The sequence below is a fragment of the Carassius gibelio genome, chromosome B4 (genome assembly GCF_023724105.1).
Source record: "Carassius gibelio isolate Cgi1373 ecotype wild population from Czech Republic chromosome B4, carGib1.2-hapl.c, whole genome shotgun sequence".
Classification (NCBI taxonomy): Eukaryota; Metazoa; Chordata; class Actinopteri; order Cypriniformes; family Cyprinidae; genus Carassius; species Carassius gibelio.
Genome location: NC_068399.1, coordinates 25,067,534 through 25,088,571, shown reverse-complemented (window position 1 = coordinate 25,088,571; position 21,038 = coordinate 25,067,534). Strand labels below are relative to the sequence as shown.

Here is a 21,038-nt window from a genome sequence, read left to right as displayed (position 1 = left end):
AATAATAAAGTTAAAGGCACTATGCGGGTCAGATTTGTTCTCACAATTCATTAGGCCTTATCTTCATCCTTTCCCTCACTTCCTCACTTTTCTTTCAATCATAGAGCCATTGTATCTTCAGTCTAGAGAGTTGAATCAAGCTGTTGTTTATAGAGGTCAGGTCCACCTCAGCCCAATGTTTATGTTTAGATAAATCAATTTCAACCAAAGTAGATGCTTTCCTGGGGGTTTGGACTGCTGAATTCAAAAGATTCTGGGATAACGTAGACATTTATGCCTGTATGTACTGTAGATACCAGACCGACATACAAAGAGCCTTTAAAACTTCAAGTGACCTTCTGAAACCCACCACAAGACAAGACAGAACCCGTCCTGGAGTCAAACTGTGAACTGTGGGCCTCCTTTGTGTGGATTCTGGTACTAAATTACATTCTATTTAGTCTTTCTTTACTGTCTGGATATGTGAGGTTTGGCTGGAGAAAAGACTATGATTTCCATCTAGGGATAGTGAACACTGATTGTTTGTGTAGAAAACCCTGATCTCGGGTTGGATCTCTGAGAAGCTGAGGTCACTGTCTGTTTCAGCTTCCCTCAGATTCTTGTCTTTTTGAGTTCACCTCTTATATCTTGATTTTCCCAAAATAATAACTTCTGGAGTATCTGAGAAGAGGGAAACGAACACTTTAAAATGCTACACCCTTATGCATAATGCTCCTTTTGGGTGTTTATTGGAGTCATGTGTCTTTTGTCATGCACTGTAGAGTTACTGTGCCTTTGGGGGCTCTCGTTTGCTTTACAGTATTAGTTACATAAATAACTTGGTAAAAATAGAGTGCCTGAGGATAAAAATATTTATTATATCACTTGTGTTTTTTGTGTTACATGAAGTTCTGTAAAAGTTTGAGCCAAAAACAGAATGAATTTTCAAAACTATAGTCATCTTTGCAAAGTAATGCTTAAGTCACCTTGATTCAATGGTCTCTTAAAGTATAATTAAAGAGCAAACACTATACATGTAGCAATTTGTCATTACAGGTTTAGCCTTATAATTTAGGACAATTAGAGGACTGAAATGGCTTTACGCTCTGACCTCCTAAACCACACACTCCCAGATGAGATCATTAATGACTGTAGTAAGGTGTGTACTTCCTGAGGTCATCTACACATCCACAGAAAACTCTTTCTTTATGTATAAGCAGTGGTGTCAAAAGTACTGGCATTCATTACTCAAGTGGAAGTATAGATACTAGGGTGTAAAAAGACTTTTGTAGAAGTTGAAGTATCAACTCAAGCTTTTTACTCAAGTAAAAGTTTAAAAGTACTGGTTTAAAAAACTACTTAAAGTATAAAAGTAAAAGTAATGTAAGGGGAAGAAAATGCCATTAAGAACAAAAGCTTAGGCCGCACCACAGGGGCCTATTGTGCACTACCCCACCGCCTCAAAAAAAATTTCTCTAAAGGCCATAGGCCATAATGACTATAATGTTATATTAAAATGTTCATGTTGAAAAATTTGGGATGCACTAGGCTTCCTGTTTCAGCCGCATATATGAAAATAAAAAAATGGTGTGCACATCCCAAACATCCAATTAGGACGCAGGTGCAAGACAACTAAATGATATAGACAAATAAAGAAGTGAAGTCTGAACACTGAAAACTACTGCTCCAGAGGAATTTAATCAAGCAACGTTTCGACCTTCAGGTCTTCATCAGCCGCATATATGCCCATTTAAAATGAACGCACTTTAGTACAATGCAAATAAATTAAAGGACTAGAGATATGATGACTAGTTGCCAATAAGTATTGTTATGGTGCAAAAAGTCAAACTTCAGAGGCTTGTCATCAATAACTTTTAATGGAATGTAAATGTACATCCATGATTAGCTGCAGGAATCTGCGAGGGCAATGGACAAGAACATTGGTGCAGGCTTAGTAACAATTACACTTATATGGTTGTCTATTTACAGTAAACATTATAGTGCTGTCAAAATGAATGATTAATCCAAGTGATTAATCAAAAACTAAAACTGAAAAAGAAATCATAATCCTGATACTTTCTTGATTGATAGCTTCTTGTATTTGGTACATACGTCTGCTATGTCCAGTGTTCGGGGGGGAACGAGTTACAAAGTTGGTATAGCCTACTTATCACAACTTTGTCAATCGCATCGTCAATCGAAAACGCTAAATTATTCAAACGTCTCGCTACCAAACTACCTACAGTAGCTTAATTTGTGGAGGACGAAGAAAAAGCACTCATTTGGTAAATGAGCCAGTGAGAAATAATAACTTTTAAGTAGGGTCCAGTGCCTTTTCAATACTTTTAAAATGGTACCGGCTCCTAAACGGTGCCTGAACCGATACTTTAAAAAAAAGAACCACAAAAAAACTATGGATAACTTTAAAGAACATTACAAATATTTAAAATAAATCCATAGCTTGTTGAGCAAGTTGTGCTTCCCTTAATCTAAGGCTAACAAATGTATTTCACAATCTGGGTCAATTATTTATTTGGTGTGTAAAGACACAGAATCCGCCACGCTTCTGGGACGCTTCAGACACGCGGCGCTCACGCCACGCAGCCAGTGTGTCACCGGCCTAAGACTTTTGCACAGTAGTGTATGTATAAAGTACGTATGATTAAATTAAGTATATTTAAGTAAGTGTAATTAAAGTATGTGTTCGTTCATATGTGTTAAGGGCTAGATTTTCGCTGGAGGAAACGGCTGTGGTGTAATGAGCGAAAACTACCTCGTGACCTTTTGTAAACTGTATTTATGACAAAGAACTGCACAGATATTGATATTCTAACAATCTATCGATAAACACATACCTTGTGTCCTCTGTTTGTTTAAGTGCGCATGCGCTGCTCCGTTCGCGGTTTGCGCCTCTGCGGATTGAAGAGCGCGCTGAAAGACGGGAGGAGACCGGTCTGACGCTGGTTTCATGTGAAATTTAAGCGGACTGACTCTGAGGCAATCGGGATACCGGTTCCATACCCAACCCTACTTTTAAGAAATATATTTTTTGATAAACGAACCCAAAACTGTCTATGTCCTGGCTGGACTGTGATGTGATTTGTGTCACGTGCAGGTGCGATGGATCGCGTACAGACCAATAGGGTGTCGGAATGGTGTATGTTTATACTTCTCATCCAACCACAATCAAATTCACTCCATCCGGATGGCGCGATTTATCTGGATAGGTTTTTTTCAAGCCGAAATGAAATATCAGTAACGAAGCTATTTTTAAAATGTAAGGAGTAGAAAGTACAGATACTTGCCTGAAAATGTAAGGAGTAGAAGTAAAAAGTCGGCTGAAAAATAATCACTCAAGTAAAGTATAGATACCTCAAATTTCTACTTAAGTACAGTAACGAAGTATTTGTACTTCGTTACTTGACACCTCTGTGTATAAGAAATTGTTAAAAGTTGATTTACGAGACATTCCACACGCCCTCATGTAAATACTGGCACATAATCAGAGCCTGTGTGCTGGGAACATGAGCCATGCCACTCAGCATAAGAATGTGGGCAATGTGTAATGAAGGTTACGGCCCACAGCCGGAAAAGCTACAGGTTGCAGTCACAGGTCACCCCTGTGTCCCTCCTGCCAGACCCCATTGTTCTGTAGCAGAGAGAAGTGAGCTTGGGAATGAGTTTCCTTGCAGACTGAGACATTTTCACACACTCCTTGGAAACACTGATTTATGGAAGTTGCTTCCACTTCAATTTGTTATGTATTTTAAGTAGTTTGTGCTGCATCGGCAAATAAAATGTATTTCAAAATAATTTAGAATTTTAGAACCATTGTCATTTTTGTGTGAGAACTAATGTTAATTCAAACTGATCTCATGACAAAATATAACGATTTCGACAATACGACAATTTCATATTTTATGTGTTTTGTATGAAAACGTATGATTTTTAGGAAAAAAAGTAAGCATTATACTCCACCTCTAAAACTAAACATGGTAAACAGATTGTATGAAAACATTATAAATGGGATTGTACAGACTTATAAATTTTAAGGCCCATTCACACCAACAACCAAAATGGTACGTTATTCAAATGAAAAAAAAAAAGTAAGCATAAAGCTCTACCCCTAAAGTTAACTATTGAAAACAGGTTGTACTAAAACCTACAAATGCGATCGTATGAACTTGCACAGTTTAAGGCCCATTCACACCAAGGACTATAACTATAAAGATCACTATAACGTTTAGTGTCCACACCAGCAGCTTGTAACATTACATTATTTTGTCGTCTGCTTTTTTCAACGTGCAAGTCCTTTAAGGGTGTGTTTACACAATAATGATTACATTAATGAATATATCCTTCACGTTTTTGAAGACATGAAGAAAAATAAGTAAGTGATGTAAAATGCATGCCATGCCAGTAGTTTTTGATGTCACCTGTAAAAGAAACGCTACACATTTGTGCACATACTGTACGCATTCGTATAGAATAAAATATGTAATATGCACGTGTATGACGTCACCATTTTCAGTTCTGCATCTTTGTTGTTTACACAGAAAAAATTATTGTATCATTTTCAAAAGTTTGCATGTTCATGTCAAAATGCCTTTTTGTATAAATTAAAAAAAATGCATAAAATGTTCAATTTTTAGACAAAAAAGTTTGCATGTAAACACATCCTAAAGCTGGGTGGATTCTAATTTGCTGTCAATCGTTAATCACATGGATTCCAATATTTTCTTCTGTTTCCTTATTTTTTATTTATTTATTTATTTTGTAGTGTGAAATCTCCTATTCTCATAGAATTAGAATTACAACAAAAGGTAAAAAATCTATGATTTGCAGTGAGATTGTGTTGGTTTGACATAGTACTGACCTACCACTGATGCCTGTGGTTTGCATGATTTGGCCGTTTCTCTACTGACATGGTATTTTTAGGTCTTTTCCATGTTCTTGGGTTTAAATTAAGCACTGCCCTTCCACAAACTTCTTGAAAGCCTCAGTTTGTGGGGCGTAGTTACCCTGTCCTTGATCTACTGCAGATGTTGCTTGGATTTCAGTCTTTGGAATCAGACATTTTTCTCTTGACTGGGTGGGCTGTTATCATCAGGGACACACTGTAAAATACAATATATACATGTATAAACGAAAATTGTTTGGAAACATAATATGATAAAACCTCAGTGAAACACAGTGTGCTCTTTTGGATTGGAGCTCTTAGAAGTTGATATAAAAACTGTTTGGTGGTGGTTGGAGTAATGAATTTCGCCTGACGGATAATGCAAGCCAAACCAGATGCGCTGTCATGGGTTTAGTGGAAAATTTGCTTAGGATATCATAAATGCTGTGCTCTTCTGAATATATAATATAACAATAGTTTTCTTTTTTTCAAGAACTAGTTACATGTGCTACAACTTACATGTGTAATTTTAGGACGACTTTCTAATTCTCCAGATATCTATGATCTGGAGAAAAGTGGGACCCAACATCTTTGGATAAATTACAAAGAGCGCCTAACCCCAGAAGTGATCGGTTTGCTTGTGGAGTAGAGCCAAAACCAGACCTTATGTCCAACACAAAGTCATAAAAATGAGGCTTGTAATTTGTCATTGGTTGGGTGGGTTAATTTTTTTTTACTGGTTTGCAGTTTCCACATGGAAGTTTGCTCTTCATAACTGACTGATCAGATAACTTTACTTTTAAACACATGACCTGAAATGTGAGAAGTTGTAAAAGTGGTGGTAACCCATATTTTTTCTGTGACCATGGTCACAGGTTGTTGTCCAAACATGTTAATTAACAATCACAAGGGTGATCACAATGTTGTCGTTCTCATGCTAGTTTAGCTCACCAGGCCCAGTTCTACCTTGCTATGATACACACACTTGCACACATCTTTTACAGAAGTCTGTCATCAAAGTGTCTTCCACTTTTACACAGTTGGACTCATGTTTGCATTGGTCCACAGCTACACCCTTTCATATGGGCGTACTGCCTTGTATTAAATGCCCCAAACCTATATTTTTAGCTCAGATGGTAGGCCTGCACCAACTTGGGAAGTAGTCCATGCTATGTTTCAAAGAAGGAAAATAAGAAAGCTTGCTTCTGTATGTTGCATTCTTATAGAGGTAAGTGAACGTACTTTTTTAAAAGATTTCCAGTAGTAGTACTCTTCAGGCAGATAAATAACATTATTACAGTAGAAAGTTAAAACTATCAATGAATGGATGACAAGCGCTCGAAGCCGTTATAAAATTCCCGCCGACCTTAATTTGATTTCTGTATTAATACGCCAAGCCGCAGCTGTACTTTGCGTGTCAACAATACCGAAGACAGACTAATGGACTATTTTATGGAAGCATATGGGTAGCATTATTCAATTTGGGATGTAATATGCAAAATGACAATGCAATATGTAAAATGGCAATGCATTTCTGTATTTACATTTACATTTTCCAATACATTTGTGCAACGTTTGGTGCAAAATGAAAATTAAAATTAAATTACATAATTTTCATTTGCCATTTACTACACCAGTTTTAAAATGTAAAATGAATATTAATTTTAACGCTTTATAAGTTGCAAAATTAAAATGAAAATGTATTACAGAAATGATTAGATATGTCTAACATGTTCAAGCAAAAACTGTGGCAAAATGATCTTTTAAATGCTATTTTTCTTAATTGCATTAACACTCACAGTCAAGACACTTACGATTGCATTTTCATTCGGTGTCCCGCAATGAATGTAGCAATATTGATTGTGCACATTGAAAATGCATTCCGAGCCGATCACGTGTCCCCGCCCTCGCGCCACGTCAATCATTGTGTGAACAAGGCGGGGCTTACAGAAGGTCAGAGACTCAAGTCTCAAGAAGAGGATTCAATCAAGTGAGACAACATGGACAAGACAGTTGGTCCGTGTATGTTTTGATCATTTCGGTTTATGGCTTCAATATTTCATTCGGATTTGTGGGCGGAGCTGAAACGCTGCTTTCATCTGATTGGTCGAATCGGATTGGTTTTCATCTGACAGCCTTCAGCTCGGTCTTGTCATTCTTTCAGGCAGAATAAGAGTCAGTGCGAGTGAAGCACTGAAATGTCTGAAACTATGCTCACTGTTAATTAGCATAATATTTGAATCAGATGTAGCGGGGCAAATTCGTGCTGCTGAGACCTGCAAATTATTTCTAGGTTGTAGTATTGTATGAATATTGTCCCACTGATAAATAGTGCAAATAGTTCTGTCCCTTTGGATAACAGTGAAGTGGAAATTAAAATCAATAATAGAGTTCCATGTCTGTAACATTTACCACTCTCATCTTTTAAGTCATAAGGCACTAGGTATGTGTGTGTGTGACATTAATAAATAATTGTAAAAATGAATATAGTTACATTTCTAAATAAAAACAGTAAAATTAGCTCTATGCTGCTCAGTGCTCCTGTAGCCTACCCCAGAGCGCCCTCTCGCGGCTGTAGACGGTAATGTTTTCTCTTGGTCTTGAATAAATGTGACATATAGTCCAGTGCGACTTATATATGTTTTTTTTCCTCGTCATGACGTATTTTTGGACTGATTCAACTTATACCGAAAAATACAGTTAACATTATTATTATTATTTATTATGAGAGTAATTGACACAGACTAGAACTTTAATGTTTCACCTAATTCAGCTCATATCTTTAGACTCGTCCGACTCGTGTTGCTTGTATAACTGGCCAGACTTACCTTCCCAAAAAATCCTATTTAATTTTATTTCATAAATTTAACTATATTTATTTCCACTTTACTGTTATCCAAAGGGACAGAACTATTTGCACTGTTTTTATCAGTGGGACAATATTCATACAATACTACAACCTAGAAATAATTTGCAGGTCTCAGCAGCACGAATTATGTGCCCAGCTACATCTGATTCAAATATTATGCTAATTAACAGTGAGTGTAGTTTCAGACATTTCAGCTGAAGGCTGTCAGATGAAAACCGATCCGATTCGACCAATCAGATGAAAGAAGCGTTTCAGCTCCGCCCACAAGTCCGAATGAAATATTGAAGCCATAAACCGAAATGATCAAAACATACACGGACCAACTGTCTTGTCCATGTTGTCTCACTTGATTGAATCCTCTTCTTGAGACTTGAGTCTCTGACCTTCTGTAAGCCCCGCCTTGTTCACACAATGATTGACGTGGCGCGAGGGCGGGGACACGTGATCGGCTCGGAATGCATTTTCAATGTGCACATTGAGTTTTGCTACATTCATTGCGGGACACCGAATGAAAATGCAATCGTAAGTGTCTTGACTGTGAGTGTTAATGCAATTAAGAAAAATAGCATTTAAATGATCATTTTGCCACAGTTTTTGCTTTAACATGTTAGACATATCTAATCATTTCTGTAATACATTTTCATTTTAATTTTGCAACTTATAAAGCGTTAAAATTAATATTCATTTTACATATTAAAACTGGTGTAGTAAATGGCAAATGAAAATTATGTAATTTAATTTTCATTTTCATTTTGCACCAAACGTTGCACAGATGTATTGGAAAATGTAAATGTAAATACAGAAATGCATTGCCATTTTACATATTGCATTGTCATTTTGCATATTACATCCCAAATTGAATAATGCTACCCATATGCTTCCATACTATTTTTCTCGGCGGAAGAATTGTTTGTGCTGATTATTAGGCTACTACTAATATTTTTTATTATTATTATTGGTTTATTTGATCATATCACCCCCTCCGTTTATGAAAGAAACTTACTTGAAATGAACAATAATCAGGTACGCAGGTAGGGGACGCAACTGGAGTCAATGTATGAGAAACTGTTTCTCATTTTGATGCGTGTTTGTGGGTGTGTTCTTCCAGCGAGCCGCTCCGGTTCAGTATTGAACTCAGTTTAGTTTGAAGGGAAGGACTCGATCGGGCGCGGTTTCTGTGTGGTTTAAAATATTTATAGTGTTTTCACTCTTCATACGTTTATTAGTTACAGATATAACGCATTTAACCAGAAACGAAAAAGTGTATTTGGAATTTGCCGACTGTTTCGTCTTTTAGGGAGCAATAAAGCCGATGGTTACGGAGCGTCAGTGACTCGTGTTCACGTTTCGCAGCGTTGGCTCACCAACCCGTTTGACTTTATCATACAATACTATTTTTGCGCGCATATAAAACTTGTTTTTGGATGTGTCAGAGTTTCTCTTCAAATGTCGTGGACGAGCACCATGAGTAGTGGATACAGTAGTTTGGAAGAGGATTCAGAGGAATATTTTTTCACTGCAAGAACTTCCCTGTTCAAAAAGCCTTCGGTTAAACCCACGAACCTCAAGGTAAATATATTTACATTATATACATACATGCTTGCTTATCTAACTTATTTATTTAAATGTGTTTAATACTTTGTTTGTTTGTTATGGAAGCCTTAGTGCCAAATTGCTACAATGGAACAACCATGTGTTGTAGTTTCTGTTTCAGATTTATAATCTATGTGAATATGTATACATATGAAGGCTATTAAATATATAGTGTTTATTGGTATCCAGGTGGGATCAGCTGTTCCTTTTAAAAATTTTGATAAAACTCATGAATGGTGTTTCGAACAATCATTAACAGAGTTTAACCATATTCATGACCATCCTTACTGCATATCTCACTGTTATTTAACTTTTTGCATACGTGAGTATGAGGCAGTATCCCATCAGGCATGTCCTTGATGTTTATGACCTTAAGATAATGGTTCTTTTGTGTCAGACTTTATTAAGGAAGCACTGTTTCAAACAGTGAATGGACATAATATGACACAGGATGGATTTAGCACAGCATTGCACACTAAACACTGGTTTGTTTGTTTTATTATGCATATTATCTTTATTTAGGGAACTATTTGATTGTTTGTGACTTCTGGTTTGTTTAAAAGCATTACGTCATGCCGTCATGGCTTCGAAGTTATGCTGGAGTAGGCCATTCACAGCTCATGAAAGCTGTTTTGTTCAATAACTTTTTCAGGCTTCTCATTTGGCTGACATCCTCATGCCCCTATCAAAGACAACTGCTCATAATTTCACAGTTTTCTTGCCTGTCTCAGTCACTGGAAAAACTAACCAGTGTGACTGACCACATGTGATTTGATTATGGCCTCTACACAGTCATGTGTGACAGTAAGGGGGGGCTCAAAGAGAAGAGATTCACAATATCACCCCCACATTTCTGTCTATTAGTCGATTGTGAGAAAAATGTCAGCGGAGAGAAGTTCTCACAAAGTTAATGTTGTCATGTGACTTCACTTTTCCAGAGGGAAACTGTTGCAGATTTTTTTAGTGGGTTTCTAGGGCTCTGTTTAGAAACCTAGTGAGCTGCCTACATTAAGGCATCATATGCTTGCTGCCAAAGATTAGCTGCCTTTACAGAGAAGGCAGTCTCAGGATGCATTGCAGCAAGCTAAGTGAGAACATTACAATTCGGTCCTTTATACTTTAAAGTTTTATTCTGTAGTTAGAAGAAACCAGGAGAGGTCACTAGATTTGAGTCTGTAAACATTATATAAAGGTTTGACGTATCAACTTCTTCTAGGCTTTTAGAATGTGCAGGCTAAACGTGCGGTTTGTAATGGTGACCATACATCGTGTGAAGTAGCATCTGTAGAAGGAATTGCTCAAAAAGGAATGAGTCAGTTCCTTAAACAGCCCAACACATTTCTATAGCTCACTTCCTGTTACTTCATTCTGACAAAGAAGCCCCCTCCAAACTATTTCACCATCAGCAAAGCTAACCCAAAATCTGGCTTTTCTCAGAAGGGCACTTCAAAGTATGTGCAGGATACAAATAGATACTTCGTATCTACAAAATGTGTGTGCAACATTTAAGCGGAGCAGATATGTACTTCATCTGTTTTGTCAGCTCTTGCAAGCCACATATGCACTGACCCTGGGAAACAGCTGCTGGGGCAGGCGTACAAAACAGCAGGATCATGGGGGTTTGTGGGACACAGCGCTCAGTTCTGCTGTAGCTGAGCTACTTAAAACATTAGGGTTGGTTTGTTGCATCGTTTAATTGACTTCATTTTAAATTCAGAATGCAGTACAGGTGAAGTTTAAACATTTATTGTTTATTGTCAAAGTAAGTCGTTCCAAACCTGTATGAGTTTCTTTTTTTCTTTTTTTTGTTAAACACAAAAGAAGATATTTTAAAGAATATCAGTATACAAAAAGTAAGTGGTTGCTTTTGACTTCCATAGTATGAAGGGTAATACTATCATCTGTTTGGTTACCAACATTCTTCAAAATATATTTTTGTCCAGAACAAAGACAGAAACTCACACAGGTTTGAAACAACTTGAGGGTGAGTAAATTATTACAGAATTTAAATTTTTGGGAAAACAATCCTTTTAAGCAGCCGTTTATCTTTATGCTGAGAGAGAATGTGAATTGCGTTGTTGAAGTTGCTAAAACAGTTTTCCTGGCTTTCAGACAGTTTTGCTTTTTGGACAGTTTAGGGAAAAAGGCCTGACAGTGCTGAAGAAAGACAGACGTTATCTACAGTCCGCAGGCTGCTTTTATAACTCAGAACAGCATTGAAGTTAATGGCCTTGAATATTCACATGCTTTGCCAACATAGGCGCTGAATGCACAAAGAAACTTAGCTCTGAACTCTTGTTAAAGTTTCTCATCCATTATTTAACGCTTTTCCAGGTTTATCTTAAGATTTCCACTTGGCATGTTTTAGCCGTCAGATACTGATCAAAGTGTTCAGAGTCATTACTTCAATTCATCATTATGGGATCAGGTGATCGGTCAAATGATGTGGATCGGTAATCACGTTGATGTGAACTGTGTCTGGTAACTGCAGGAGTTCATGCACTTAGTGAGCATTAGATGAAGACTTTCATGTCGGCCACACTCAGAAAGATAAATCTAAATCTCAAGGATGTTAATGCAAACCTTTGCTGACTCCAGTCTGAGTTTACACGAATCCTGCATAGACGCCTGCTTGCTGTAAATCCAGACCGAGCAGCCAAGAGAAGAATATTCGTGCTAGAGACGATAATATTCACAGAACTGGAACTAAATGTTTATTTAACACTACCCATATCTCCTCAAACAAACCAGAATAGACATTTATAGATTGGCAAAACATTTTCCACAGTTATGTAAAATTCTTGAATGGACCACCAAAAGCTTTAGCATTTAAAATAAGGTTTAATAGGCTGCATTGCAAAGGTCTTGTGGCAGAGATTGACTGTTTATAATAAATAATCTTACCATTTATGGCAGATATTTTGATTTAACAAGATTTGAGTAAAGCCTGACTTTGTTTTCACAAAAATTGTCAGAAACATGCCATTTCACTCCAAAATGCCTTATTAAAATTATACTGTTGCAATAAATTATGTTTTTTTAAAACAAATAATAATAATAAAGCCTGTTTTAGGGCCATTATTTCATAACAATTAAGCAATTTTTTTAAGTATGTTGTACTGTGTCTTTATGCTAAAATAAAATAAAAACATTAAAATACTGTATTTGTCTAACAAGAATCATTATAATTTAGAGAATTTCAAAGTAGTGTAGTAAATGAAGTAATCTAGTAATGAGAATTTACTAATTTAAATAATATTTTTTTGTACTGTAAACATTTGATTTCAGTTAATGAAAACTATACATTTTTATAATTCAATTTAACACATTTTTGCCTTGATTTTGAGCTGTGTGGCCTTAACATGTTCTATAAAAAACCGCTAGTAGTATTAGATCTTCACATGAGGAAAAACGGTTTAGAGAAGATGTTTGAAGTGCTCTTTATACTGCAGTTGTGCAGCGAAAAACTAATTTTTCTCCAGCCATAGTACGTTGAGCTACATGTTGCTCCATTCATACCATGCAAACTCTCTTTTTATGCTTCTGTTTTGTCTGAGTTCATGTTTTGTTATATTCCCTTGCATCACAGAATGGAAAGAATTCCACTGTGTTTGTTCATCTGTCATCGCTGGATAAGTCACTTGTGTTACATGAACAGATCGACTGGGTTGAGTGGTTTCAGATCCTGCTTTACACAAACCTGAATTTTGAAGAAATCAAACCATGCAAGAGTCTCACAGAGGTCTGAAGAAATATTTTTGACTATTTAAGGATTGTTCAGGGAAGCATGCAGATTACAAGGCTCCAGTAGACCAGTAAGTTTGTTTATCAGGCATTAAACACAGCTAAAGAGAGCATCGCCACTTGATCTGATTAGTCCACAAAGTAGCATTGTGCGTCATGGAGGAGTATTTGATTATCATCCAGGTGTGTGTCTCCAGCTGCCTATTACAAGCTGCCTTTGATGACAGAGCTCCTACCCAAACTCTACACCAGCATAAGTAGTTACATATCATGTCAATGCTTCAAGACCGATTGCTTTTGAGTGTCAGAGAGACTTTTGATTTATCTTCGAGCTTTGAAAATGGGTCAAAAGTTGATGTTTACAGACATGCACATCCCACTCTCTCCCTCTCATTATTTGTGGTCACGGCTCTGTTAGGCTCATGTGGATCCACATGTAGAGCATCTGGTCGCAGTTTCTCAAGAGAAGAGCTATAATTATAGTAAAGAGGAAGATAAGGCCAGATGAAGGTGGTTCTTTCTTGGTCTCGCTGTTATGGATCATCGACTGAATGTCACGCAAAACCTCAGCCAAGTCATGTCATGCTTTGGGAATTAATTGTTGAATCTATGCAAAATCAAGCAGCAGTTGTTTTTAAGCAAAAGGAATGTTCTGCTTGACATTGAATTGGAGCAATAAATCTAGTCTCAAAGTCCCTTCTGCTACATATTAACAACAGTCTTTGCTTTAACATGACATGTTGTGTGGCATTAGAACGAGAATGGTTCTTTATTTTGTTAAGGTTTGGCCCATTTACAGTTGTCATGATGACGTACGTCTTTTTTTAATTTCAGAGAAAGCCTGTGTTGTTAAAGATCTGTGTATTTTTTTTCACTTAGAGATATGGATCCATCAGGAAACAAGTTAAGACTCCAGTTTTCCTCAAGGGTTGTCGCTTCCTGGATTTAATTTGATCTAACCGATGGCAGTTTTATTCATGCACCTAATCTGGTTGAACGTTTGTTGCAGTTTCCATTATCTCTGTCATTTTAAAACCTAAAATGGCCTTCAGTCCTTTCATCACTGTTGACATCAGTTTGTATATATAACTTTCATGTTAGTCCAGTTGTTTGAATGAAATCATACACTAGAAAAAACAGGCCCACATCGCACACCCATGCAGAGATAAGGTTATAATGCGAGTTTGAAAAGTTCTCCGAGTGCACGGGTCACATGGCTGCACCTGGCATGTGTCACATCTGATCTCAGCTGCTTTCATTTCTATGTCTTCCTTTGAAATCATTCGTAAGGTATGACATCATCGCTGAACACTGCTGTAAATGTATCGTATGTCCCTTTGAACAAAGGTCCTTCTTATTGTCCCAGCTATATCAGGATCTTTTTGTGTTAGATTAACAACATTTTTAGTGCACACTCTTGCTGTTTTTTGTTTTGTTTTTGTTGCTAGGTTTATGATAAGATGACTGTGCCAGATCTTGTACACTCTTAGTTAAAACCCTCCACACTAGGTTCATTTTAATCCCGAGCAATCGTGTGCAGAGAGGACATCCTGTTAATGATAAATTTGAAAGACTCTGTTTGTTCTCCAACTACAAATTAACTGGACACGGCTCTGAAGGGCTAACAGAGGCCTATTTGACGTCATCTATTCCCCCATTTGGCCTACATTTATTACTGAGTATAGCAGATTTGTCACTGGATATATTCTGGTTCGTGATTTCATATTTCAGCTTTGTGCATTCAATCAATCGCAAACAACAGATGAGCACCAACCATGAAGTTTGAAAGTTTTTCCTCTTTCTCTCTCACAGTTCCCCATAGCTGTGGTGAGTGGGCAGGTTTCCTAAGAATTATGACCTGCAACGTAGTACAGTGAGGGTATGTTTCAATGGTCTCTGAGCTCAGTGAATGCACTGTACTCCCATCTGGCCTGACAGGTTTGTTATGATCAGTCGGGCCGCCACGGTGAGTCAGCTCCACTTCCTTTCTGTGTGAATCAACCCCGGATCATATTCAGCCTGTAGTGTGCAGGAAGAACAAGTCCTTTTGGTCTGTGAAGGGCTCAAGTTCCTCCTTTTCTTAAGGAGTCTTCATTCTGAGAAAAAGCAACAGACTTTTTTTTACAGTATAGAGTTGTCTTTAGTTGCAAGCAAAACAAACCACACCCTGTTTTATGGTTCATCTCTTATCTTATGTTATCAGTAATCTTTGGAGCTTACCCATGAATCCTAAGTCAGACAGAGATGCCTTCTTGGGAATATTGCGAAGTACCTACTAATATGGTCTAGATTGACCTTAATTCTTTGGTTGAAAACTCTTTGAAACCAAACTGTCAGTCACAGTTTACTATCTCTGCAGAGTTTGCTGGAAGTTGGAAATTGCTGGAAGGCATCGGTCAAGCTTTCCAGTGAAATCAGCTTGTAAGAGTCCTTGTGGGGTTCTTGTGTTATTGTTGGCCTTTCTGTGGAGAACAGCAACAGTGGAGATGAAAGATCTTTTCCAGGTTCCTCACATACCTCGTACCATTTAAGCACGCCTGGCTTGCGTAATATATATGGCGGTACTTTTTCTTGTTCCCTTGGTGTTCCTTTTAGACATAAACAGAGTTATGAAACTGTAATTTGTGGGAGGAGAAGTTTAGGAGAACATTGAGGGTTAAAGGACAAAGTCTAATGGGTGTAATGACTCGAGGCATATGCGTGCATTCCCCTTTGAGGTGATGTTACAACTTCTCATAATTAAAGATCCTATGAGTCATAGAACAATGTGGATGGTTAACCTCATGAATTATACTGGTTGCGAAAGCACCAAAATACTCATGGAAGCTTCAAAACAGGCTATTCTTAGTATGAGTGTAAAACATGGATGCAGTTGTGGGTCATTTTTAGTGGTGAACCGATATTAGCACACAGTGAAAATGACATAAATATGACAGTGGGCAAATGGATAAAGCACAACATAATTTGAAATCACGTTTAAAGTTTAAAGAATTCAACACAGACTGACCATCACGCAGAGGACGCGCTATCATGCTGGATAAAAATGCACAGTTCACAAGATCTGACAGCTGGATTTTTTGAAGTTTGCAAGGTTTTTGAAATTAAATATTCATTAGTCATTCAAAGATTTGTTCAAATTAAATAAATGCGTATTTGCTTAATGCTGATTGCAAATGAGAAAGTATTAAAATGTTTGCCTTTCTATTGCTAATATTATTCATATAATATAAAAGCAATCGCTGTTAGTTCCTTTGTTTAACCGTTCTGATTGATTATTAGACAGAACTGTTGTCAAAATAAACAGAACGTCATCAGAATAAAAGTCCCACCTCAAACACATCGACCAAACAGAAAAAACGTATCGGCCGATGCCGATATTTTAAAAATACCAAATATCTGCCGATATATCGCCAACGTCTTTATAATGGTTGAACACTATTCATTTTCTTACAGAGATTTGCAGAAGCAAAATGGGGATCATTAAGACCAAAGTATACATGGGCCATCCATTGACCATATTAGTCAAGTAGATGTATCAAGTAGGTCCATCCGTGCTCATCCACGGTTGAGAAAGTTGGGAGGATTTGACTGTGCGCAAGATGGAATTAAAGGTATATAAAGGTATATTTATATCTGTGCCTTGAGCTATGTAACTGAGTGTTACTTAACTTGTAAATCCAATTGTTAAACCCAAAGATTCAAAAATATTTTAGTTTCACAACATGAAGGAAGTGTTTTCATAAATGTGACTAGTTGATGAGCTTTGCCGTGACTGTTCACCAAGCTTGCAACAAGTTCCTTGGTGGTTTCCATTTCTCTATTCCTGTTGGCCATGATTTCCTGTACTGTGTAAACCTCCCTGGAGTTCTGACTATTCTAGAATCACATCATGCAGTTTAGTCTGCCCACTGTCCCGCTGAGTAGGAAGCCACACAGAATGGTCATTTTTATGACTTTGATTGTCAGACAATCACCCAGTGAGTCCAGCCTTTGGTTTGCATAAGGATATTGATTTATTTTTTGTACTGCTCACTACAGCAACTCCATTAGCTGAGGAATGTGTTGGGGAGGAAAGGTGTGGTGGCCAGGGACTTCCTGTGGGGTAGGGGGAATGAGAAAGGGGTGTTTTATTGCAGCTTGCACATCAGTGTACATTGGCAAGCATGATGAGTGCAGTCATTTTAGGTCTGCCCAGAAATCCCCTGCTAAAGTTCTGCAAAAAAAGAAAATTGTCTCTCGGTTGTCTTGTCTTGTCTGCTGAAACTTTTGTTTTTCTGACCGTCACACTCGTCTAACACTCGTCTAACTTATCTTTCAGTAGTTCAGATGATATCAAGTGCTTTATCTGCACAAGTCAGTTCAGTTTTCAGATAGGATTGCCCCTGAAAAACCAGTCAGATCGCACCTCATGTGTCCTGCTGCCTTTAAGTTGAGTATGTCATGACCAGCAAGTGTGACAGAACTCGGCTAGCACATGACTCAAAACGAGGAACAGAAAACCTGACATTACCACATGCCACACCATCAGCTCATGGGGCATACAGAGTGAAGTTTACTTTCTCCCTTTTTTATCTTGACTAATTTTCCTTTAAAATAACCTTGATTGATCTTTCGACAAGTAAAGCAGGACCAGTCGGTCCTCAAGGATACCTTTAACCTGTTCTTTTTGTTCCCTGTCCTCTTTCAATGTGTTGCTCCACTTGAGAGCGAGGACACACAATCCTTACAACAAGGGAGATAGAGCTGCTTTTTCCATCGCATTACCTCATCGGGTTAGTGTTTATTTTGCCTTTGTCATGCTCCACTGTGCAAAGGCATCCGTGTTAACCCTGTCTTTCCTGGTTTAGTTCTTTATACATTGCTAGTGTCTACTTTCCCAAGGATTACCTCAACAGTACCTTGACAAAGACATTGTTGAAAGACCTTGTTGGAGCATTAAGTCTCACTATTACTTTGTGGGCACCAGTCAAAGATTACGTGACCAACATGCACAGTTCAGCTTGGCTAACGAACAACCCTCAGAGAGATGATGGAGACCACATCACCGAACCCATAGGCAGCACAAGCTTATGTGGTAAGCTGTGATCCCTTACATGCATTCAACAGCCCCTCGTTTATAAAGCACACAGTTTTTATTGTGGTGAAGAGGAATTTAATGGGTTCTCAGCTTGTAGTCGTGACTTCATCAAAGAGTGTTTGGTTGAGTTAATTGGTCTGATCTGAACACATGACTGAATCCTTTATTAGGAATGTCTGAGGAGTATTGTTTTCCATTCACATTTGTGTTGGGATGGTGAAGTGCTTAATCTTATGGTGTGACAGTTGGCACGTCCAAAGTATTGGAAAGACTAAGCTCTTTCATTGCAAATTTGTCTTATCATAAGGTCTCATTTATACGGTTGGTTGTGAGATCACTATACAGTAGATTTATTGATTTATTCAAACTTTCTTTTTCTCAGATATCACAAACCACCTGTCTGAAGCAGTCTCGTCTATAAGATATCTGATTAATGCACTAGTTAAGCAGTTGTTACTGAGTTAATCTGTTTAGTATTCCCCCATTCAGAGCTATGAGGGTGTTCAGGTCAGGTGAAGGGTGTAACCAACCCCTACTAAAGCAAAGTAGCACCAGAAATGGATTTACGAGCATTTGGACTGTTATTTCATACTAACTAGAGATGGTTCAGAATAGTTGACTAGTCTCACTAGTGAGGTTTAACTAGATTTTGTTATCAGCATTGCTTTAATGATCAGTTTATAGACAGGAGAGGGCTTTAGCATATTGTGCTTTAGCATTCGCCTTGGGAAAATAACTTTCTGAGAATGGTAAGCTTAAATATGGTTTAATAGTTATTTAATTACAGGTATTTAGTTATGTTATACTTTTGAAGATGTGTAGTAGTTTCCATATCACTAATACTACAGCAGCAAAGTAGCGTTAACATGTTCATTCTCAGAGCTTTAGGGCTTTATTATAAACTTGGAAATTCAAAAAGGTGTTTAGCATTTAAGTAGATGTCTTCTGGGTATGAAAACAGCCTGAGTCATGCACTGTAAAGTTCAAGAACAATGCACGCAAAAAACAAAACCACCTGTTATTGCAATCACTCCAGGCAGTCTTGGCTCGTGCAGGAGGGGAATTACGACTGTCTTTAACAGTTCGAGGTATTCAGCCTCTGGACTCTGTTAGCTGAGAGGGCCCTTGTCCGTCAACGTGTCTTCACTTCAGCCCTGGACTGTTCCCTTATAAGGGGCTCTGTGCTTTTGATTTGAGCTTGGAGCGCTCACGAAAGCAGATCAGCTTCTTGGTGATATGACCATGTAAGAGCAGAGTGCACTTCACACGTTTCATACAATATTTTGTTGTAGCTTTTTAAGGATGTATTGTTGCAGGAGAGTAAAGTATTATAAACACTCTAAGGGTTCATATTTTGGTCATGTCATTGGATGTCAAGGAAAAAGATGCATTTAATCTTTAAATTATAAATAAAAACATTGAAAAAGCAGTTATTTGTGATTAGCGATTATCTCCATTTGACACATGAATGTCACTAGGTAGGAGGAGTTGTGGGTGTTGTGGGCTCCCACTTCAGGATAAGCTTATGACAAAGAAGCCTTTGATTTGAATGGCTTCATTATTCAGCAGTACTGGAGTCGTACCTCTTCTGCTGTCAAAATGCTGAGAGGTTGACCTATGTGCTGACCTTTCTGCTTGCTCAATGTGTTATATTCACTCTCTGTGTTTCTGTGTTCCAGGATGTGGAGAAAGAGAAAGAGCTGCGAACTCATCTCACTTACGAGGAGATCAGACACAAGGTTGAGCAGTACAACACAGAGTCACGTGACCACTTTAAAATGACACTGGTGAGTTAATGGTGAACCTCCATAATCCACTTATAGACCAGTGAAAACGAATCAATCATAAATCTAATCGCTAATCATTTTTAGAATCCAAAAGTCCATCCACATGAACAGAAGTGTTTGTTACCACACAAGTCCCTCCAGAAATAAAATTCTGTCTAATATATATTATTGTTTTTTTTTGTTTCATAATAACCCTAACCTTAACCCTAATGGAAAAAAATAAACTTAAAATACAAAATCATATTTTTATATTACAGACCCTAAAACCCTGTTATGACCCCAAAACAATTTCAGGTTGTCAAATGGTTGAACTTAAGAAAACTTGTAGGACACACACATATATAAAACTATCTTTTCTTTGATGCTTTATCTTTTTGCAGTATTTCTTAAGTAATGTTTTATAATTTTTTGCTCAATAGTTACACCATTTGAATTTTTTATAGTCATTAACAAAAAAAAATTACACTTGTGTATATATAAATCATACGTAAAAAACATAAATACATATTGCATTTCTGAAAACTTGACAAATTTTTAATATACATTTTTGTTTCAGAATTATGATTGCCCTTTTAATAAAGAGTTTTATCAACGTCAAATGATACAAACATAAAAAAACATACACAACATGAATGAAAATTGTTGTGTATTCGAGTTAATTATCATTGTTGCTTTAATAAAATCTTCATTATCATCTGTCGTAAACTTTTTATCATGGCTTCTCATGAACCATGTGACAGCCATCAGACTTTACCACTGTACCTTCGTTCAGAGCCCAGCTGCTTATCTCAGGACTGTTTCTGTCTGGATAATACTAGCTCTTTAACAAATACTGATCTCAGACAGGACATGTTTCAAGAGAGCGGTGTCATCTGGACTTAACTGAACACTGTGTACTAGCATCCAGTGTCTTGGATCATTAGGTTTCAGGCCTGTGTTTCAGTAGGGTTGTGTGTCAGTGTGGTGGAGTTTCAGAGGAGGTTGTGAGCTGTAATTACACCCCCCGTGTCTCGCCTGTAGCCTGCAGTCACGGCTGCCGTTTGAACTAATGAGCTTACAGACAGAAGAAACTCAAATCTGAGCTCCATC

At 37.5% G+C, this 21,038-nt stretch overlaps 1 protein-coding gene across 4 annotated transcripts in view; it reads left to right on the top strand.

Annotated features, from left to right (window-relative positions):
• Positions 1-21,038, top strand: part of rassf3 (Ras association domain family member 3) — a 39,866-nt gene that overhangs the window by 12,815 nt on the left and 6,013 nt on the right. For 3 of the 4 annotated variants that reach the window (XM_052554267.1, XM_052554268.1, XM_052554270.1), the window contains exon 3: positions 19,842-19,949. In XM_052554267.1, coding sequence (XP_052410227.1) covers positions 19,842-19,949 — 108 coding nt within the window. Of the gene's footprint in view, positions 1-8,857; positions 9,318-19,841; positions 19,950-21,038 lie in introns of those variants that run through there. The other variant, XM_052554271.1, reaches the window with a different exon arrangement.